This window comes from Onychomys torridus, chromosome 6 (assembly GCF_903995425.1).
Source record: "Onychomys torridus chromosome 6, mOncTor1.1, whole genome shotgun sequence".
Lineage (NCBI taxonomy): Eukaryota > Metazoa > Chordata > Mammalia > Rodentia > Cricetidae > Onychomys > Onychomys torridus.
The window spans coordinates 130,385,409-130,407,907 of record NC_050448.1 but is presented as its reverse complement, the minus strand read 5'-3'; the positions used below and the strand labels follow the sequence as shown (position 1 = coordinate 130,407,907).

The 22,499-nt window shown below is 41.2% G+C and overlaps 1 protein-coding gene across 4 annotated transcripts in view; it reads right to left on the bottom strand.

Annotated features, from left to right (window-relative positions):
* Erich3 (glutamate rich 3) overlaps positions 1 to 22,499 on the bottom strand; it is a 115,987-nt gene that overhangs the window by 23,196 nt on the left and 70,292 nt on the right. For all 4 annotated transcript variants that reach the window (XM_036190971.1, XM_036190973.1, XM_036190974.1 and 1 more), the window contains 3 exons: positions 21,301 to 21,487; positions 13,171 to 13,475; positions 8,012 to 8,227 (listed from right to left, as the gene is read on the bottom strand). In XM_036190971.1, coding sequence (XP_036046864.1) covers positions 8,012 to 8,227; positions 13,171 to 13,475; positions 21,301 to 21,487 — 708 coding nt within the window. The remainder of the gene's footprint in view (positions 1 to 8,011; positions 8,228 to 13,170; positions 13,476 to 21,300; positions 21,488 to 22,499) is intronic.

Here is a 22,499-nt window from a genome sequence, read left to right as displayed (position 1 = left end):
GTTTCACTATACATCTCACACAGCCTTCACACTCCAGGTGTTTTAGACCCTACCTCCCAACTGCTGGTATAGCAGGCGTGTGTCCCTAACCCAGCTTATGAATGATGAAAGTTTTTAATAGATCACATTTAACAGAAAACCAAGTCCAGGTTTGGATTTTCTTAGAGAAACTTTAGAAAAACTATAAATATCTTGTTAGTAGAAAATTTTGAATGCTGCTTTGTTTTTATAAGAACACATATTTACTTCTACTGTTTAGCCACAGCAGTAATGTCAATTACTTTTATCTATTGTAAAGTCTACCACTCCAGAACACTGGCATCTGGGAACCATCTTTGCACTTACAAAGTAAGTGGGCATTAGTAAATGCTTTTAGGCTATGTATGTATGTAGTCCCTGAAAGCAAAATATCAAAAGGAAGCTGCCTGAGAAGAAGATCACTGTGTAAGCTCCAAGAGAACGTCTTCGGGGAGTTAGGAAGCCAAGCAAGGATGGGAGACAGCCAGTCAATGAGCTTTTTCAGGGATCAGCTCAAATCAGTTGGGAGTTGTCCTAGAAAGATATAATGAAATGAAGAGGGAGCTGCATTTTCTCACTTAGAACCAGATATTAGCTATGGGCCACCCTAGGGGGATAGATACTCCATGGTTTCTCCAGGCATTTTATGCCCAAGGGTGAAGAAATTCCAGTAACCTAAGGCAATCCCTAGAAGAAGACGAGGATGAGAAACCAGGAGGCAAACTCCAGAGCAAAAATAGAGGCCTCAGACACACTCCCAGATGGAGCCACAGATATATACTAGACACATGTAGTAGTCAAAAATGGCTTTCATATGAGCCCCAAAGGCTGTGAAAGCATCCAAGAACAGACCTCCATGTCGAATCTGTGTAAGGAGGAGGTACAATGTCAAAGTCCCTTATTATATTGCTTCCAACAAGAGAAACATAAGTTTGTGTTTGCTTCATAAAACAATTGCCCTGAACTTAAAGTTATTTTATACAAAATACTATATCTTTGGGGTATCAGGGACCAAACATTAGTAAAGAATATGAGACTCTTTGGTGCCTCCTAGTTTTCCAGATTTATTTCCTCTGTGTTCCACATTCACTTAGTGGACTTTGTCACTGTGCCAGCTAATGTGGCTCTAAAGATGAAAACTAACTAAATAAAAATACCAGCCTTTCCTTCCTCTTCCCCCGTCCCTCTGGCTCTGCCAGCTCTCTGTGACACATCCTCTCAGTCTATAGCCACATAGACATACCAACACTTCCAAGAAGATACAAGTGAGGCCCAGACTACCAAGGTACCAATGAGGAGAGGTTTCTTTAAGCAGCAACCGTCTTCACCTCGGAAAGTACAGTGTGACTCCTGTGCTTCAACAGAATCCTTATTTAGGCCATTCATTCTCTGTTCCCCAAAAATTTTTAAGAGAAACAACTCACTCTTCTCAGTGGTTCCATGGATGTCCCTAACCAATGCACTATTAGCTAGGACATGACATTCAGCTTGCTCAGAGACCCCAGGACTGCACGGGCCATCTGAGTATCAGCAGGATGATTCCCACTTTGTGCTCTGTAAATTGTTTACAGGATAATAAGAAGTGGCTACCCCCTCCATAGTTTTTAGTGACTTCTCTTAGGTATATTATATTATTTCAAAAGGCTGACAGCTAATCCTGGTTCAATTTTGAGTACAATCAGGAAAGATGGGAAAATGAGCAGCCTCATGGAGGCAAGGGCATCTGACCTCCAATACAAACTCATTTCCATTTTCAGATTCCTCCCTCATCTCCTGGTGTGGTTTACTCTCACTCTCACTTCTTGCTCCATTTTTCTACAGACCCTGGGGTAAGACAGGGCTTAGAGGAAATGCTCAGGTTCATGCAGTAGGACTTCCACAGTGAATTACATTTCTTCTCTTAGAAATAAGGAAATATTTATATAAAAGCTTCCAAATAAAGCAACTTGGAGGACATATGAAATTGTCATTAGAATGGAGAGACTATTAGAGGCACATAATAAAGCAACAGCCTCTTGCTTGATTCCATTTGTTCCACAAAGTCCTGGTTCTGTTGCTGAGAGAGCCTGTTGTTGATGGCCTTGTCCAGGAAAAACTCTGCCCTCAGTGTCTGAGGCTCTGCCAGAGCCAGCTGCCTGTTTCCCACTGTTTCCTGTCCCAAGCAGGATGACTGTTTCCCCCTTAATAATCATTCAATCCCCACCCTTCCTCCTTTCTTCTTGCCACTGACAATATAGATTGTCTGCATGAAATAACCCATCCCTTAATGCTGAGACGATCCTATGTGCCAGGAAATAATCTACAAAGAAAAGAAAGCCATGGCCTTTGCTTCCACAGAGATGGCATGCTCTTCAATGACTAATTCTTTGCTCACTTTTGCAGAACAGATAAGTAACTCTACTGCTTATTTGAAGTGTTTGTTCATTTCCAGTAGTCGCCATGAAGAGCTCTCTTCACGGATGACTACACTCTTCTCACCATGAGCACCTGCACTGTCGTGAGTCTGTGACAAGGGTAAGTCTGGCTCTTTAATCATTCCCTCTCTCTTCAGCTTGCAGCATACTTTAACATCTGCTAGTTCCTCAAAGTCCTTGTTTTTACATTATTCTGTTTCTTTGCTGTTGTTGTTAAGCTAGAACCTCAGCTACCCTGGTTTAATTATACAGCTTAAAGTGGTTAATTTTGGCTAGTGATTTATATCAAGCCCATGGAGCCACAACTCTTTCCAACTGTATTACCAATAGTATCTTTCTTATTACTAAGGTTTAAGAATTCAAAACAAAATCTTCACTTCACAAATGACACTCTTACTTCCTTAAGATTTAGCCTTACACATGAGTTCTTATATACTACTAATGACTCCTGCTTATATTCATGAGTTTGTAAACTATTTCTATCTCATACCAGGTATTGGGGTTCAGGTAAAATCTTCACATACAATATCTAATGACAAGTAACTGATACTCAGTGAACATTGTAAAACAGTAGAACTCAACATTCTTAATGTTGTTACTCTTTAGTACAGTTCCTCATGTTGTGGTAACCCCCAACCACAAATTATCTTTTTCCTACTTCATAACTGTAACTTTGCCACTGTTGTGGATCATAATGTAAATATCCAATATGCAGGATATCCAATATTCTACCCCTGTAGGATTCACAACCCATAAGTTGAGAACCTCTGTTCTAGAATGAATAGATGTTTTAAAATGTAGAAATGTAAGTTAAACTGACATATGAGCTCATCATTTGTTGTAAGATCAGGCATACAACCTCCAACAGGTAATTATCACTCACTGAAATATGTCAAGTCACCAGTGAGTTAAACATATACATTGTCTTATAAGGACATATCTGCTGACAACAGAGCAATGGCAGGAGGAAGGGCTCCAGAATGCAGCCACCTTTATACTTTACACTGATTAAACTTGCTAAGCTGTATGGTGAATCTGGTATTGAGACCAGAACAAATCACATCATACTGTGCAGCCTACATCTTTATGTGTTTGTATAATGATCTAGTCAGTCAAGCTTCCTTTATTAGTTTACTGAGTAACATCATTACTACACATATCATGTGGGTTCAGAAGTGTAGAGAAGCCTAATATGGTGGCATATGCTTCTGTTCCCAGCATGTGGGAGGCTGAGACAGAAGGATCTCAAGTTCAAGGCCAGCCTCAGCCACATAGTGAGATCATGCATCAAAAAGACCAAACCATAGCGAAAGAAGTCATTTGAAAATATTTCATGTAAACAGCATTGGTGGATTTAAGCATCTTTCTTAAATCTGTGACTTCCTACCTTAGCAGTCAACAATGGGTTAAGGAACCCATGTTATCAAGAATTGACTAACAGGGGCTGGAGAGATGGCTTGGCAGTTAAAAGTACTTCCTGTGCTTGCAGAGGACTTGGGTTTTGTTCTCAGCACACACTTAGCAATTTACACCTATCTAAAACTCCAGTTACAAGGCACACAAAGCCTTTTTATGGCCTCCACAGGTACCAAGCAGGTATACCATGTACTTGCACGCATGCAGGCAAACACTCATACATATAAAATAAAATAAACAAATAATGACTAGTCATGCAAAAATTAACATATAAAGTCTGTCTATACATTGTGTATAATCTCCTTATGGCTTTCCCTGTCCAAGATGTGGGCACACTGCACTGCAGTACTCAAGAACATGGTGCCATACCAAATACAATGTCAACAATGCTTTTCTTCAAGTCCATAGATAGTCAAGCAAATATGACCAAAATATACTGTATACATATATGAAATCTTCAAAAAAATATATTTAAGTTAAATAAATAAAATCCCTAAATGGTAAGAATCTTAATGTGAAGTAAATTGAATGTTTTGTGCTCTGAGATTTTAGGTCTATGAGATCTACTTTATCAAACTGAAAAATACAACAATGAACTATTATAAGACAAATAAATGCTTCAAGTCTGGCTTTTTGAGTACTCTGAGAAACAACGCCATCTGTCTCTTGATCTCTAGTCTGTGTTCACTGCCTCTCCCTTCTCTCTCATGAGGAACTATTTGTCCTTTCCCTTCGTCTCAAGGCATTATTACCCAAACTGCCCATGAAAGGTACATTTCTGCTCACACAGTGTTTTCCCCATCAGACTTACAGCATTCATCTTTGACAAAACATTTTCTGCTGGTAAATTAGTGTTTGGGGTTGCAAACACAAATGCAGAGATCAGAAGCTGCCATTCCTTTTAAATGGCAGGAAGCTGCACACATCATTCCGGGAGCAGGGTCCTCTCTCAGTCAGCTCTCCTCCATCACTCATGGGCCACTCGGCAGTGTATTCATCAAAGTGTGTAGTGCAAGTGTTAGCTGGCAGTTTAAACAGGGCTGACTTGTCATGAGAGTGACAGTCTGGGCAATTGTTTGCCCCTGGGAACAGGTGCAGGCAGGTTCAAATGAAACACATCCAAATACTAACAGCAAGATTCTTAATCATGTCAATAAGAGGGATGAACCAGTGTCTGGGAATCCATGCCCAAGCTATGCCTCTCACACTTTTGTAGGTAAAATGCTGTATTTTCCATGAAATCCACAGCATGATATTGTCATTTTTAATAAATGTTACGTATTAGTTCTCACACATCACATACTAAGAGGCACAGTTTTGAGTAACACAAAGGAATTTGATCAAAATAAAGGGTCAGAAGACGGGAGGCCTCTTGGGAGGACAGGCAGACAAGCGGTGAGCTGATGGTGTCTCAGAACACTGGCAATGTGGCAATGTTTGTACACTCAGGACTTGAAGGGGTCCTTTGCATGGACACTTTGATAATTCCATTATTGAAATGACAAGAGAAAATAGCTTGCCAGTTCAATTTTGTCTCAAAAATTTTCCAGCATTTGTGAAGTGACGGTTCTGATAGCTCTCCTTCTACAACTGTTTAAAACATTATATATCCTGCTTCTGTGCAAATCTACACTTTCCCAGTAAATATCCTAAGAACCATGTAACATGAACATTAGGCAGAGACCACAAGAGCAGCTAAAGACCTTAGAAGGTATGATGTCAGTAAGCCTTTTAAAAAATAGTTACAAAATCCCTTGTGATGTTTTTATGAGAAACAGCAAAAAACAACACACCATCCTGGCTTTCTAAGTGTGGTTTTGTGTGCTATTCATTTGTGTAATTTGAGAGACAAAATTTAATACATGGGGCATGTCTGAAAACTGACTGACCTCCCATGGGATAGGGTTTAAGGGCTTAGCGCAAACTGCTCCACTGAATGGAGACTTTGCAAGGCCAAGGAATGGAGAGGAACACTTCTTCATGGAGAGGAAGGACAACCTAGTGCAATTTAGAAACTCTGTTTTTAATTCCCCTTCATAGAAACTAAACAGGCTAAACAAGAAAACAGAGGTAGCAAAAGAAATCAAAAAGACCCTTAACTATAGAGACTCCAAGAAACAAATTCTTTTCACTGGGTTAAAAAGTTCCTTTAGTTGTAGGTAGATGGACATGTTCTGATTTCAAAAAATGTTATCTTTTCTCCAAAGTACAGGTTTTGAAATTTGGTTATAATAATTGTAACTGAATTGCAGAACTTCCTGCCTATGTGACTTTGGAATTGTTTCATTTCACTACTTGTAAGTTTTCATATTGTAAAATGTAGATCAAAGTGGAAAGTAATTGCTTTTAAGGTAAATGGGGATAATTCATCCAACATGTTCATATGGAACTCAGCATGTAGTAGGGTCTTCATAAACAGGAATCATCATATGAGCCACAGCAGTGCAAGTTACTGGATGCATTTCCAGTCAGAGACACACAAGCAGCTAGCCAGCACCAAACTCTCCATTTCTATCAGTTATTCAGTAATCATGGCACAAAAAATCAAAGCTGTCCCTACAAAGAAGATACAAGACCTGCCCATACCCTTCTCTTGGTGAACATAAAAACGTACTGTATTAGGAAAATCTGTTTGGCCTCCAGAAAATACAAAGCTCAGACAAATAGATAGTCTAGGAGTTCACAGATTTTTGTGACAACAGTGCTCTAATAATCTCACATTATTACAACGGAAGTGGAAACCCAAGCGTTTGTGTTCTGACTTGCTTATATATATAGCCAAACACATTTTAAATATATCTACAGACAAGTCACATGGGTGATTTCTTTTAAAATATTGACTAAGATGAAACATTTTTCTATAAGATAACACCATTTGCTATTGAATTATTTAGCTTTGAGTCATAGTACTCATAGTACTATAACCTAAACTCCATATGTATATTCAACTGAGACGAGACATTACATTTTACACACATCTAGTGTACAAACATAAATGTAAATATCTATAGAAAATATCCATTTCAACATATTAAAATACTTAAATGTTTGAGCATTGTAATATAGATGAACGTCAATCTTGTTTGCAAATATTCTAAGTCAACTTCATTCTGCTTTTTCTAATTGTGTTTCATTCACTCTTTACCTTGACTGTCAGGGAGTTTAGTACTAAATATGCTGTTCACATACTCATGGATGCATTTCTGCTTTGAAACAAAACCATTTTCTTTTTTACTCTATAAAATTCTGCCTTAAATTCATGTACATTAACTATTAGAACAAGTTTGCTTAAATTTGTTGTGGAATATTTTGATTGCACTCTCACACTCCCGAGACTAGCAATAAAGTTATACCTTTATTCAGGATGTGGAGACAGTGACTAGCTGACCATAATTGGCCATAGAGAAGCCAACAGTTTGGATAGAGAAGATACACAGGAAGGAAAGGGTGCGGACTAGAGTTTGAGCTCTCTTGGTTCTGGGATGAGGAAAGGGATATGTCTCCTGTGGTGTCTTCTGCCATCAGTCTTGCTGCAAGCAGGTATCATGGGCTACTCATCAGTAATACTACATAAGACCTTTGGAAACTATGGAGACACCTGTCATGCTGCTATTTCTCTAACGTTTTCAATAAACCCCTTACCCAAAAGAACAGTCTACCTCAGTAAGCCTCTGGAATACCCTTAAAGGAGCTACTTGGACTCACTCTCTCACCCCCTCTCTTCTCTCTGTTTCTCTCTGTCTCTCTCTCTGTCTCTGTTTCTATGTCTCTGTCTCTCTCTCCGTCTCTGTCTCCCTCTGTCTCTGTCTCTGTCTCTCTCTCTCTCTCTCTCTCTCTCTCTCTCTCTCTCTCTCTCTCTGTGTGTGTGTGTGTGTGTGTGTGTGTGTGTGTGTGTGTGTGTGTGTGTTGAAATAGTTTGAGATAAATGTATATAACAACTTTCTAACTAGACAGAGCACAGGTCACTACAAGCCTAATCTGACATCTTGCTAAAATTTCCCAAACTAAGGAAAGTGAACAGACTAAGAAAAAGCTCTTCAATTCAGAAATGCACTTAAGGGTGGCTGGCTGGGACTCTTGGGTCAGGCAATACGAATGTCTGTCTTATTAACTATTACAGAAAGAGAAGTTGCAAGCACACTGTGAGACACTCTGCAACCTGCCTTGTCTATCCTCCTCTTCACTGTCCGAGCACCCATCATCCTCACAATTGTCCCTGTTGTGGACATCTGGTGCCTCCTCCTTTTCAAGGCTTAAGTTATCTTTTTCTCCTTCGGTGGGTGACTTGGATGTTACACTCATCTGATCTTCAGCCTGACCCTCGTCTTCGGCTCTCTCATCTTGTTTTTCCTCATCTACTTCGAAATCTTCTTCGTAGTCTGAAAGAAAAAACTGCACAGTGACAATGAGAACAGAACCCTGGGCGCTTCAACCCTTTCACTCTAATGAGAACTCGGTTCCATTGTCCTCTCTTTCCTGGGTCTTTCTTTGCTTCTTCACACAGTTAGGGGATAGGGAGGACTAACAGCAAATGATCAAAGATGGCAATCAGCTACACACAACAGCACAGAGACATGAAACCCTCAACGACAAGGCTGGAAGCTAATAAAGGCTCATTTACAAAGGGATACCACTACCACAGTGGCCGAAATGGAAAGAGGGGACTTTATATGAAAGAATAAATGAGAAGTAAATTAAAAATGAAAAAAAAACAGGATTGCAATAATGGAAGTTAATCTGGAGACCTAGTGAGGTCATATTTCATATGAAGATTGTTCAAAATATTTGGATATCACTCTAATGAATAGTGAAGTGGAAAAATTCAATTAATCACATCCAAAGGGCCTGAGAGAATAGCATGTTGAGAAACTAATGAACACTGAGAAAAGATTTAAAGATGATTCTACAGCTAAGCCACAACAGGAGCCATGTATAGTGTTCACCCATACAACACACAAAATAATTACAACTCCAGAATACAAACTCTAGAAAAGAAAACATCACTGTCACAGTCTCAAATTTACTTCAGTCCCTACAGGAACAAGCAAATTTGTACCAGGGAAAGCAAATTGTCACATCACATAAACTCCAGCTGTCTCTCGTGGTTATAATTTTTCACCTTTCATATTTAATTGTTTGCTCTTTATTCCCCACCCCAAACTAAAAATCTCAAAGTGACAGCATGCCAAAGATAGACAGCAAGAGGCTCTCATGCAGAACCAATTAAGCAAGTAAAAAATTATCTTCAATCTAAAAGATATAAGAAAATAAAGATTTCCCAATTTTTATGTGTTTCAGTTATTAGATATTCTAGCTTTTCTGGTGGGGGAGGCCTCCTGGGTAATGTACTTGAGAACTGCCCACCCTAATCAATTAAAGTTAATTCTGAAATAAGTACCCTATGCATAGCAATTGTTTATTCTGTGAGAAAAGTGAGGTAGAAATAATAGCAAAGTGGGCACACCAAGATAACATGAGATTTTGCACACCTAAGGAATGTAAGTGTCTGTAAAACAAAGTCGTAGATGAAATGACAGGGTGAGGAAATTTGTTCATGTTTTAACACACAAAGAGCAAATAGAAAGAAAATAAAGAGATTAATATTTAAATATTGCTGAGCAATTTACAGGGCAATTATTTGTAAGATGTTATTTTTATTTATGTGTGTGTGTGTGTGTGTGTGTGTGTGTGCGCGCGCGCGCGCGCCACATATGTGCAAGTGCCCACAGAGGCCAAGAGAGCATTAGACCTTCTGGAGGTGGAGTCAAGAGGATGTGAGCCACTGCCTGTGGGTGATGGGAACCAAACCCAGGTACCCTGGAAGAGCAGCAAGAGCTCTTAAAAGCTGTGCCACCACTCCAGCCACTGGGGCAATTTCATAAGCTTTAACTGAAATTGTAATTAATTTAATAAATTAATTCATTTCATTAGTAAGTTTTATCTGAAAGTTTTCTATGTGGAAGAGTATGGAACTGAAGAAAAAGGAGGTCTAGCAGTAAGCTAACTCCTGCACTGAGGAGTCTCCAGGCCCTGCTGAGGAAACAGGATTTCAGCACACAAGAAAAAGATGATCATCTAATACAGATGTCTCAGTGGTTACTTCTGACACTTGAGGAGTTCATTCTGTGGGGTTTTGCTTAGAACTAATTGAGGGCAGCCCTCCCTTTAGCCATAGTTTTTAACTTTGTGTGGTTTGACTCACACATGCTCAAATGCAGTCAGAAAATATTACATGGACATTTCCAGAAATTTTAAAAAGTGTGATTTTTCATTAATTTTTACCAGAGAATCCATGTACCCTCTGGAGGCTGAATTCAAGGCCTTGTGAGTGCTAGGCAAGCTTTGTACCACTGAGCTAGACCCCAGGTCTACCCTTGCAATGTATTCTCATAATTATTCCATTGTAGGAGTTATTGCTATTAATCTTTTGTGCCTAATCTATGAACTACATTTTATTATGGGAATGTATGTATATATGAAAATACATACAGGGTTCAGCATTATCTGTGGCTTTAGGCATTAGTAGAGCATCTTGGGACAAACCTCCATAGATAAACTGGGGCAAATCTAAGAGGAATGAGATCAAAGAAACCCTAGAAGTCACTTTACAGTGTTTGTAGAGGACGTCATAAGAAGAGTTTAGTTTACCTGCAGAGCATACACACATGCACATAGTTAGGGTTGTGTGTGTGTGTGTGTGTGTGTGTGTGTGTGTGTGTGTGTGTACCCTATTCTTTCATGTGGACGTCAGGTGTCCTGCTCTATCACCCTTTATAATTTCCATCTTCCTCCTTTGAGACAGGGTCTCTCATTGAACCTGAACTTAGACTGCTGGCAACAAACAATCCTCCAGGGATCCTTCTGGCTTCACCCTCCCATAGTGCTGGGGTTACAGGTTCAAGTGACTATGCCCAGCCTTTTACAGGGGTTCTGAGAGGTTGAACTCAGATCCTCATGCTTAAGTAGTAAGTTCCCTTACCCACTGAACCATCTCCCCAGTCCCACACATTTATTATTTTGTAGATATTTGCTGCTAGTCACAAGATAAGCCAAAAAAAAAAAAAAAACAGTGAAATAAAAGGTTTTGCACATCAGACAGTCATGTGTCCTATACCCAGATAGAACAATTCCTAGTCATGTGACCTCAGGCAATTTAACATCTTTAAGCTTTAATGTCTTCATTCACACCATGCTTAGCACAAAGCTGTGGTGCTCTTAGAAGCAGTGATACTCGGCTGAGTCCGTGAGCTCATAGGTTATTAGAAACAGTGTGGGTCAGTAGTAATGGGAGTTGTCACTATGTAGTGAAGGGACTGGTATTGGTTGTCACTGTGTAGTGAAGGGACTGGTATTGAACAGGACAAATCACATGAAAGTGTGGTCATGTGGGAGCAACATACATTATTGGAGGCACCCAGTTTAGATCAGAGCAGTCCAGTGGCCTCAGTCAGGGCAGTTACAGGCATACTTTAAAATGGGGCAGCAAACAGAAGGAAAGTTCAGGGAAAACAGAAACAGCCTATTTTTGACAGGCTTCTGTGTTTTCCCACAAAACTTAAAATTGAACCTTGCCTTAGCTCTGAGCTACAGCTTTCTTCACCCTAGGAAAGCTCAGCCCTCCTCAGCCTCCAGCCCTCTGTTCTCATAAAAGTCCAAGTCAGGCCACCCTTGTGTCACCCACTCCTGCCTTAACTAGGAATGAGCTGGAGGTGTGTGCTGGAACAGTGGTGTGTGCTGGAACAGTGGTGTGTGCTGGAACAGTGGTGTGTGCTGGAACAGTGGTGTGTGCTGGAACAGTGGTGTGTGCTGGAACGCCCTTCTTCTACCAGCTTCTGCCCTCCTCCCAAGTTCTTCTAGAGCACTCAGCTGGAGTGTTATCTTGAATCCCCCCTTAGAGGGAGGAGCACCAGGTGATCAAGTGTGGCACAGTTTCTCCTAACCTGGCTCTAGCTCCATGATGAGCCACAACCAGGCAGAGAGCTGTGATATAATTCTAGTTCTCTCTGAATCCTCATGGAGTTGGCAATTAAAACCCATTAACTCACCAACACAGAAGACAGAACTCAGGCTAAAGGGCATGGTCCTAACACAGCCATGTTTGTAAAAGAGGAAAATAATGGAAAGGGGCCTCTTCTTGACAGCCCAGTCTCTTCAAGCCTCTATCTTATGGGAGGAATCACTGGGAAGAAGCTCTCTGTAACCACTGTAGTGACCTCTGATATCTTCAAATTCCCCAGTCCAGGGAAGAGTAAGAAGTAGGAAGGATTATAGAAAGAAGTGAACAGGGTGCCAGCATTACAAGTGAAATCCCAGTTCAAATAGCCCCATTATCAATGTCATCAACATATGAGGCTCAACACTCTGTTTTTTGTTGCCTCCTGCCCCAGGATTTCTGAAATCCTTGTGCAGCAACATAAAAAAAGGAGATTCTAAGAGGCCAGACCCTCCACAGCAAACCCTGACCTGTGGCCACTGTTGCTCTAAGATAGCCTTTGTGTTCTGTGTGTCACCCTTCCTGACTCCTTAGGAATATCGCAGGCAGCCATGCAGTACCTGAGACCACTGGTACAGAGAGAATGACTTAATAGTTTGAGAGTAGATCCACCTGGGTACGATCTGGTTCAGTTATGGTGTCTGTGCATGAGTGGCACCCATCTTCCCAGCTGTAAAATGGAGGTAGGAACAATGGAGAGAGTGAGGAAGTACCTGGCACACTGCTCTGAGCCTAGCAATGTTATCATTGTTACTTCCACTGTGCGGGTGTGGGATTGTGTGTATCTGAGTGTGTTTGTGTGTTTGTATATTTACATATTTTTGTGGAGGGAGAATGATAGAGAGAAGTAAGGGAAGGGGAAAGAGAAGGGAGAGGGAAAGGGGGAGAGGAAGAGGCAGAGGGAGATGGAGAGGTGAGAGAGAAACACAAGACAGGTAGGCTCTAGGACTTCAAAATGAATACAAGCTGCTGTTAGTGTATAATGTCCTAGCACCAAATGCTTGTATATTGTACTTACCAACCCTGAAGTGATAGTCAATGTTACTCCTACATTCACAGTCAAAAACTAAAGAAATAGACAAAATTCTGTTTGATTGAATGGTCTTTACAGGAATGAGTTCTGACTCTAGCTAGCAAGATAGAAACTTCTGTGTATCCTCATACACACGGAAAGTACATCAACACTTCTGAGCCAGATAACCTCTCTTGGAAAAAGAACTTGGAACTCCACAAGAAACAGTAAAAGAAGCATGGCATGGCTGCCTACAGATTAGAGCTAAGCAACAGTCCACAGATCAGCAACAATGAGTGAAGTCTGTTCTGGGTTACCGTATTTAAAAGCGTTTTCCTGGTCCTCTTCCCAAACATCTCGTCCTGACTCGCCCTTCCATTCCATTTCCTCCATAGCTGTTCTCACTTCTCCGATGCCTGACTTTATTTCCTCTGCTGAAAAAGTGGTTGAGACCAAGGTTTCTTTCCCCTCCATCTTGCTCCTTCTCGATGGTGTATTCTCTCTCTCCTTCCTCAGTTTCCCCTGACTCCTCTTCAGTGGTTCCTCCTTCTGTTCAGCAGTCTTTTCCTTCCTAGGTTTTGTTGGAGATGGTTTTCTGTCAAGGCCCATGGCAATAATACACCTGTGAGAAACACCAGCATGAAGGCTTTATTAGCTCATAGTACGCTATCAGAGTCACACACTTTAGAACTCACATGTATAATAGTCTAATAAAATTATGAGAAATATTCTACTTGTGTACTTATACACAAGTTTAAAATAAGTCATAATCTTTTAATATGAAAATCTTGTATATGAACATAAATTATTAATTTTAAAGACAATAAAAAATTTTAAAACTCTCATCAACCAAGAACTATAGTATCAAATGTTTACAAAAACTGTATCTTAAAGCCTCTGAGAACATTTTATAGATTTACATATATAGTATTTTATATGTAAGTAGATAGGTACATAGGTAGTGATTCAATAGATAATATACAGATGGCAGATAGATGATAGATAAACAGACAGACAGACAGATAGATAGATAATATACACTTGGTAGATAGATGATAGATAGACAGACAGACAGATAGATAGATAGATGAGAGACAAATAGATCATCTGTCCTTAGGTATTATATAATCAAGTGGATGGAGAGAGGGCTCAGCAGTTCAGAGTCCCTCCTGTTCTCAGGAGGAACTAGAAGGACTAGAAGACACAAGTTTGGTTCCCAGAAAATGAGTCGGGTGCCTCATAACTATCTCTAACTCTAACCCCAAAGAATCCAATGCCCTCTTCTGACCCCTGAGGGCACCTACACACATGTGCCATAATTCATATATACACATGCATGTACACATAAATAAGATGAAGCTTTTAAACAAATACTTATATAAATAATCAGAAAAAAGATGTTACTGTCTTTGAAATTCATTATTCTAAGAACATATTAACAACTTGCATTTACAGTCAATTCAAAACTAGTTTTGTGACTAGTTTTTAAGAAGCAAAATCAGTCTACTGTTGTTGTTCCCTTTAAGTAATGTGGGAGTCTGTGCATTTGTTTCAACAGAATTTCCATTATTGATTTTAAAAATGCCTTTTGAAGCCCTTCTCTGCAATCTTGGTGGTAAGTTTTTGTTCTTCAAAAATGGAATCAATTTGTAGAAGTCATTGCAAGTCAAATTTGGTGAGCCACCTAGACATCTTGAGTGTGTTACAGTGAAGATTTTAAGCTGTTATATCACAAATAGTGTGAACACATTGCCACATATGTATATATCTTTTTCTATCTCTCAAGATGTTATCAGCATAAAACTCCTAATACTGGTAACACATCAACAAAAATGATTATGTTGACAACAGGTAACTGAAATCCCCTGGGACCAAGCTCTTTGTTGTGCATTTAAGATACATTTTTAAAGACTTCTTCTGTTGCTTGTGTGTATGTGTGTGGCTTAAATGTATGTACATGTGCCACATGGGTGCAGGTGTCCACAGAGCACAGAAGAAAGTATCAGGTTCCCTGGATGGAGTTACAGGGAGTTATGAGCTTCCTGATGTGGTGCTGGGAACAGCACTCAGGTCCTCTGCAAGAGCAGCAGTGCTTTTAAACACCGCCAAGCCACTTCTCTAGCACTGTGCCCCAAATCTTAGGGGGTTCAGTACCCCACATCACAATAAATTATGACTTATCACCACTGTACAAATGGAGAAAATGAGGCGGGAAAAGTGCCATGGTTTCCTGGAAATCATTTAGCACGTTAGTGGTGGAGTCTGTGGCCACTCCTCCTGACTCCACTCCACTACTTTACAAGTTCTGCTACCACATGTGGCCCTGTGATGATGAGGGACAGACAAATGCCTCTCTGTGGGGTACACTAGAGAACTTACTCACACATTCTCACTGGGAAGGGTTGTCTAGAGAAATGTCCTTCAAAGCCTATAGATAATTCTAGATAATGACAGACATTTCTGTGTTCACTCATCTGTATAATTATCCCTCTCAAAACCACAAGTGTGCCTCTCCCATGCCACACAATCTCAGGACTGCATCACTGGTGGATGGGTGAGAAGGGGTCAGAGCACAGCCCAGTCCAATCAACAGAAATGATGACAAAATCTGGACTCTGCCTCAACCTGATCCAAATCCAAGGACAACTTCTTTTTTTTTGGTGGGGGGAGTAGAGGGTTTTTCGAGACAGGGTTTCTCTGTGAAGCTTTGTGCCTTTCCTGGAACTCACTTGGTAGTCCAGGCTGGCCTTGAATTCACAAAGATCCACCTGCCTCTGCCTCCCAAGTGCCAGGATTAAAGGCGTGTGCACCACCACCTGGTGACAGTTTCTTACTTATCATGTGCATATGATGTGCATATGGGCCTGTGTGTATGAGTGTGGAGAGAAAACCTCAGGTGTTGCTCTGTGCCTTCCATCTGGTTTGGCACCTGCTGAGCCCCTGTACACCAGGTTAGCTCCTCAAGGTTCCCTGGGGAGCTACCAGTCTGTCACTTCCATCTCACTGTAGAGAAATAAAAAGTACATAGCCTCATCCAGCTTGGTATACCTTCAGTACAAAGGTCTTCATACTTGGGCAGTCACAGAAGTATCTCCAAGCCCAAGTGCAATTTCTTAAACTGAAGATTTTACTGAATTTTCAGCCATCTTCAGTCTTTAAGTAGCGTGGAAACTGCTCTTAATCAATTTCCCCCAAAAAGTAAGAGCTGAGTTCTACCATCAAACATTTAAGCATTTCTCTGTGTGATAAAGCTCAGAGTGCTTACACTCCACCTAAAGATCAGGCTGCCAGACTTGAGGGTATGAGAACCAAGTGTCTCATCCAAATTAAGCATGATAAGGGCTTTTCCAATCACTATGATGTGTTTAGTGCGTGGCTTTCCTCGGGATAAAGATGCTACACATCTTCACATGATGTTCTTATTAGCCTCACCTTCTGTGCAAACATTTCTTCCTTGATTGGTGGCATCAGCAAACCCAGGGCCTGAAGCCTGTGATTCACATGACTTTGAATGTGTGCTGTGGCTGTGTAAAGGCTTTGAAACCTCCCTGTTTCAAGCTCAGACTCTTTATAGCCCATCTGCCAAAGGGAATTGGACCAAGTGAGTAACATCTGGCTCCCCCATCACTGACTACCTCTTTAGTTTCTGAGTGTAATTCAGTGTTGATTCTGATTACTGAAGCTCAAATAAATTACCAGAATATTTGAAGTTATCTCCAGTGGAGCAGAAGTCAAGTAAACAGGACTCTAGACTCGTCCACCTATCCCTGCCCACTTCTGTCACTATGAGAGGACCTTTACCTCACTTGTGACAGAGAGACAGCAAAGAAGACTACTTCAAGCATTCATTGATGTCTCTGAAGGAAGTGGTTTAGGAGCTAATAAAAAAATAACTATTCTCTAGGAACTGTAAGTAAATCACTTGAAGGTGAAAGGCCTCTCTCTTTAATCTTGTAACTATTTTTAAAGTCTTGGAAAGATCAAGAGAATAAATACACAGGCCACATGTTAAAACACAGAATTGCAAAGGAACTAGAAAGCACTGAGTAGGAGAGTGGATGTCAACAGTCACATGTTGATGCTGGTTCTTAGTCCTCCAAAGAAACTGCACAGGGCTTGGTATTTCAGTTCCCAATTACACAACTCAAGGAGACTATTCAGGCATTAGTTACTTTTCTGCTACTGAGATAGAAACTCCCCATGAGAATCAACAGAGGGGTTGAAGGTGCATTTAACTTACAATTAAAGAGGAATAGAGTTCACCTATGGCCAGGAAGGACTGCCAGTCAGAAAGCAGAGACCTCCCATTTCATCCACATACAGGAAACACAGAGGGAGAACAGGAAGTGAGCCAGGATGTAAAACCTCAATGCCCTCCCCCATGTCATACTTCCTCCAGGAAGTCTCCTTTCCCAAAAGGTTCAAATTGCTTCCCACACAGATGCACAAACTCTGTGTGTTCAAACACAGATGCCCAACGGGACATTTCTCATGCAAACACCCTGTCTTCGCACAGATGACTGAGCATAAACTCATTCATTTTCCATAGAGTTCAGTGGAAATCTCTGAAATGATTTGCACGCAAATAGGGCATCTGAACTGAAAACAGAATGCAATGGGTGCAAAGCCCAGCTGGACACTCCTGCACTGGACCTGTCACTCTACTAGTCCCTAGACTTTGTTTTGACACCTAGCCTATTCCCTAAAACCTCCAACCCCTCCTCAACTTCAGGTAAGAAAGGTATTTCTTTGTGTAACAGCCCTGTCTGTCCTGTAACTCCCTATGTAGACCAGGCTGGCCTCAAACTCACAGAGATCCACCCGCCTCTTCCTCCCGAGTGCTGGGATTAAAGGTGTGAGCTACCACCACCCAGCAAGAAAAGTATTTCTTATTCTAGAAAATGGCAAGAGTGGACAGAGCTTCCTAGCTGGGGCCAACATACCCACCACCTAACACCCACTGCACAGCTGTCTCTCCTTTTATCAAGACTGAAAATTCTACTTGAACCCTCAATCCTGGTTTCTCAAATCTACCAAAGGGTTAAACTCTACCAATTTCCCTCTGTGTATCTTTGTGATTTTTCCATGTATCAATACTATCTAGTAACATAAATTCATGCTATTAATATCCCATCCTGAAAACAAAAAGATCTTTCAAACCCTATATAGTCCTGGGACCATACAACTACTATTTTTTAAAGGGAAATTCCTCACAAAATATTTTCTGTAACATTATTTTCCTCTTTGGAAAATATGAAGCCACTGTGATCAAGCTCTAATCCCTGCCACCTTGCCTGGATAATTTGTCTCAAGGTCACTAATAAGCATCACCAAGTTGATGGTCAGGCTCCTGTTGGGATGGGTAATTCAGATGGTCAACCTGAAGGGATAAAGAAGCTTCTGTGATATCAGTGAGACTCACCTTTGTGTGCGTGCGTGTGCGTGTGTGTGTGTGAGTGTGTGTGTGTGTGAGTGAGTGTGTGAGTGTGTGTGTGTGTGCGCGTGCGTGCATGTGTGTGTGTGTGTGTGTGTGTGTGTGTGTGTGTGGACTTTTCCAGAGAGAATTAACTTAGTGGGGAAGACTTGAAACTAGGCAGTACCATCCCAGGCTAGGGTCTGATTCTGTCCCGTAGTTCACCTCTCTGCTTCCTGACTGTGGGTCCCTCTGCACACTCCATCCTGTGCTTCATTGACCAGAGTGGCCTTCACCCTCACAGCACACCCATCCAACTTCACTGCACTAGTGTGTAACCTAGCTGCACATTTGGCTCCAAGATCATTATCCCTCAGGCTTCACTTTCAGAAACTGACTTTCCTGTTCTACAGTCCCCTTCTCCCTGGTGCAAAGCTCACTTGTCAGGAGTCCTCATGGTCTTAAGAGAGCCCATCCCATCCCATGACTTTATTACCACTGTAAAACTATTCTCGAATCTGGACACCTCACCTCACCTGAGGTTCAGTACCCAACTGCTACTCATCATCAATACTGCCACTTGCATTACCTCACAGAAGATTAAAACTGCATGTGTCCAAAACCAAAACCCCTTTCTTCCACCTCTCCAACTGCATCTTCCACAGCTGATCTTAAATACACACTAAATGCACATATTTCCTGTTGCTCAGGTAGCCTGTTTTCTTTATTTTTGTGTTCATTTTTTGGTTTCGGTGTGAGAAAGGGGTACAGAACCAAGTTAGTATGGGTTGTGTGAACAGTGCAGGACTTCGTGTGTCCACCTCTATCCTTCTTGAGACAAGGTCTCTCACTGAACTACAGGCTGCCTGTTTTAGAGGCTAGCTGACCATCAGACTCTTGTCTCTGCTTCCTAACACTGGGATTACAGATACATGTCCATGTTTGAATTTTGTGTAGGTGTTGGGGTTCTGAACTTGAGTTGTCTAGCTTGCACAGTAAGTGTTCTTAGCCATTGGGCCATCTCTTCAGGCCCTAGAACAAATATGTTTGAGTCATCTTTGACTCTGCTCTTCAAATTTTTGCCCGGGTCTACCCATGAGTAAGCCTGATAAACTCTACCATCAAAGCACACAGCAGACCAAATCCATTCAGTTCTTCCTGCCATTCCCTACTCTCTGGACCAAAGCAACTTCAACTCTTCTTCTCAATCTTTTGAAGTGTTCTCTTAGAAGCTGTCACTGAACATCACAGAGCATTGTTCAACACCTACTTTAGAGACTCTCCAACTTGAAAGTGAAAGTAAAAGGCCTTGGAATGACTTCTGGATTTCTCAGGACTCAACCCCATTGCCTCTCTAACCCCTTCTAACATTATTCCATCCATTACTTTGCTCTGATTATACAAGTTGAACACACCAATAACACTGCTGCCTCTGCCCTCCCCATAGGTCTTCTAACTGAAAAGCTATTTGGAGGAAGAGGTCTTTTTGGTTTCTGCCTAAGGAAGTCACAGGATTTTTTTTCTTGATTATGTAACGTTAAATGGCACTCCCCCTCAACCTGGTCCTGCTCACTCTATAAATCCCCTGCCTCATTTTTTTCTTCATGCTTATCTTTATTAGACCTCTATCAGATTATTAGTATGTTGTTTCTCTCTGGGAAATGGTTTCATGAATATTTTGTGTTCTGACTTGATATTTAGACAATTCTTCACCACTATTTTGAGGAAAAGGCAAAGTAAAGAAGAAGCCTCCAAGTATGAGTCCAGACTCAGACAGGCTTCCCTGTAGCTAGAGTTTTCCTGCCTGGCCCACAGTCAGGTCAAATCTCTCTCAACCGCCAGGCCCATAGATGTTCAGACCCAACCAAGTAAACACATAGAAACTTACATTGTTTACAAACTGTATGGCCGTGGCAGGCTTCTTGTTATTTACTTCTTCTATCTTAAATTAACCCATTTCTGTTCATCTATGCTTTGCCACGTGGCTCCTGGCTTACCATTATCTTACATCTTGTCACAGCAGTGGCTGGCAGTGGCTGTCTCTCAGCCTTCCTATTCCCATAATTCTCTTCTCTCTTGTCCCACCTATACTTCCTGCCTGGCCACTGGCCAATCAGCACTTTATTTATACAGAGCGATATCCACAGCACTTCCCCTTTTCTTTTTTTTAGGAAGGTTTTAAGTTTTACATAGTAAAATTACATATAACAAAACAATTATCAAGCAAGAATTAGAGTTACATTATTAATGAAGATATCTTATCTTATATTTGTGAGTCTAAGGTTTTATATCTAACTTATCTTTTATCATAAATGAGGAAATTATAACTATCTAGTCTTCAACCACATCAAAGACCTCAGAAGGATATAATATTACCTGAGAACCAGGAGAAGGATGCAAGCAACTTTCGGGAGTCTTGCAGGGTAGATAGAGACAGCTGGCAGCCTGGACAGTCGCCAGGCAGTTGAGAGAGATTTGACCTGACTGTGGGCCAGGCAGGAAAACTCTAACTACACTTCCCTACTTGGAAGTTGATAAAAAATAGCAGTCATTACAGTTAATATTAAAACCAGGACAAGGAGATAAAATTGGGTGATCTAGGAGTGTGGACATGTTTCCAGTAGGCATAGCCTGGAGTATCCACATGCAGAAACAGATGATGGCACACCACATGGGCATGGGGGATTAGCCTCAGGCTAACCAAGAATAAGCAAGAATTACAAGAAAGACATGGAAAATAAAACGGCCCCTCTCCCTACACACGTGGAATTCAAGGTAGTGTGAGGTAAAAAAGAGATGATAAGCAAGCTAGGATTTAAAATGCCACTAGCCTGTAACTTCTCTGTAAATCTGGTTTATGTCTTATAATTTCAAAATCAAACATTCATGGCTGTAGTTGACAATCTTTGACTTAGATTGTTGAGACTGTATATACTGACTCATTTTCCTTTAGAACTGTATATATAAAAAGAACCAGTGAGGAAAACACGGCAAAGAGGTCACTCTAGCAAAGGGTGTATGCTGCCTTCCATACCTGTAGCAAGGAGACGCCTTCTCCACACTCACAATCCCAAAGTAGCCTCTCTTGCCTCCGAGCCTCGAGCTCTTACGGTGCTTGAACTCGCAGCAGGAGCTGAGCCTGTTCACTTGAATCCCATTCAAAAAGAATGTAAGGCTGAAGGGGAAGCCGTGGTGCCGTTTGGAGATAAACTGAAAGGTGTCTGCAAGTCAAACACACATTCCTGAGAGCGAGCAACTGGCTCCATGCTGATGTTTTATAAGTCAGTTTTCTTTTCAAAACCTATATTATGCTACAGAACACACTTTTTATCTGAGAGATTTTTTTCAGTACGGGGGTAAAACCAGGATGTAACATATGCTGGACATCATTATGCTGCCAAGCTCAGTTGGTCAAACGCTTCCCTGTGAGCAGGTGAGCCCAAACTGGATCCCCAGAGACTGTTTAATAACGAAAGCCAAGGGTGGGGGCACATGCTTAAAACCTCAGCACTGGGGAGGCAGAGACTGGTGTATCCTAGGGCTTGGCTTCCTTGGTGAGGTTCAGGGCAGTGAGAAACCCTGTCTCAAAGCAAACAAGGTGGATGGCACCAGAGGGATGGCACCAAGGGCATTTTCTGGCCTCCACACATATTCACACAATAATGAGTTCCCTCCCCCCACCCCCAACACATACCACAGACCTTTACACACAAGTATATATTTTAACTGTGGCATTAAACATTCTAATCATGATGCATATATTGGTGAGAGTTATGTTGACTCCAAGCTATACTTATTTCTATTTGCCTTTGAGATTCTTTTTCTCCCTACCTTCTTAAGCATCCTACCAAGAAATTAAGAACTGATGTTTGTGATGCAGTTTTAATCACTACAGATCTTTACGATTCTGTGTAATAAAATCCCAAACAAGAGATGCACTGCAGACTAACCCAGTATCCTGCTGCACATTCACTTCCAGGGGCCTTCAACAAGTTCCGACTCCCTGCAGCACATGCATTTCCTGCAGCACATGCATTTCCTGCAGCACATGCATTTCCTATCACAGCTCTTACTATAACCTGTTAAAATACGGCCACACTGGAGGCTTTCAAACTTTAATGTGCAGTGGAACCACTGGGGATGGGGAAATTAAAAGACAGGTGCCAACCCTTTTCAAAGAGTTTATCACTCAAAAAGGTTGCAGGAGAGCAAATTCTGATTTTTTTTTTTAAT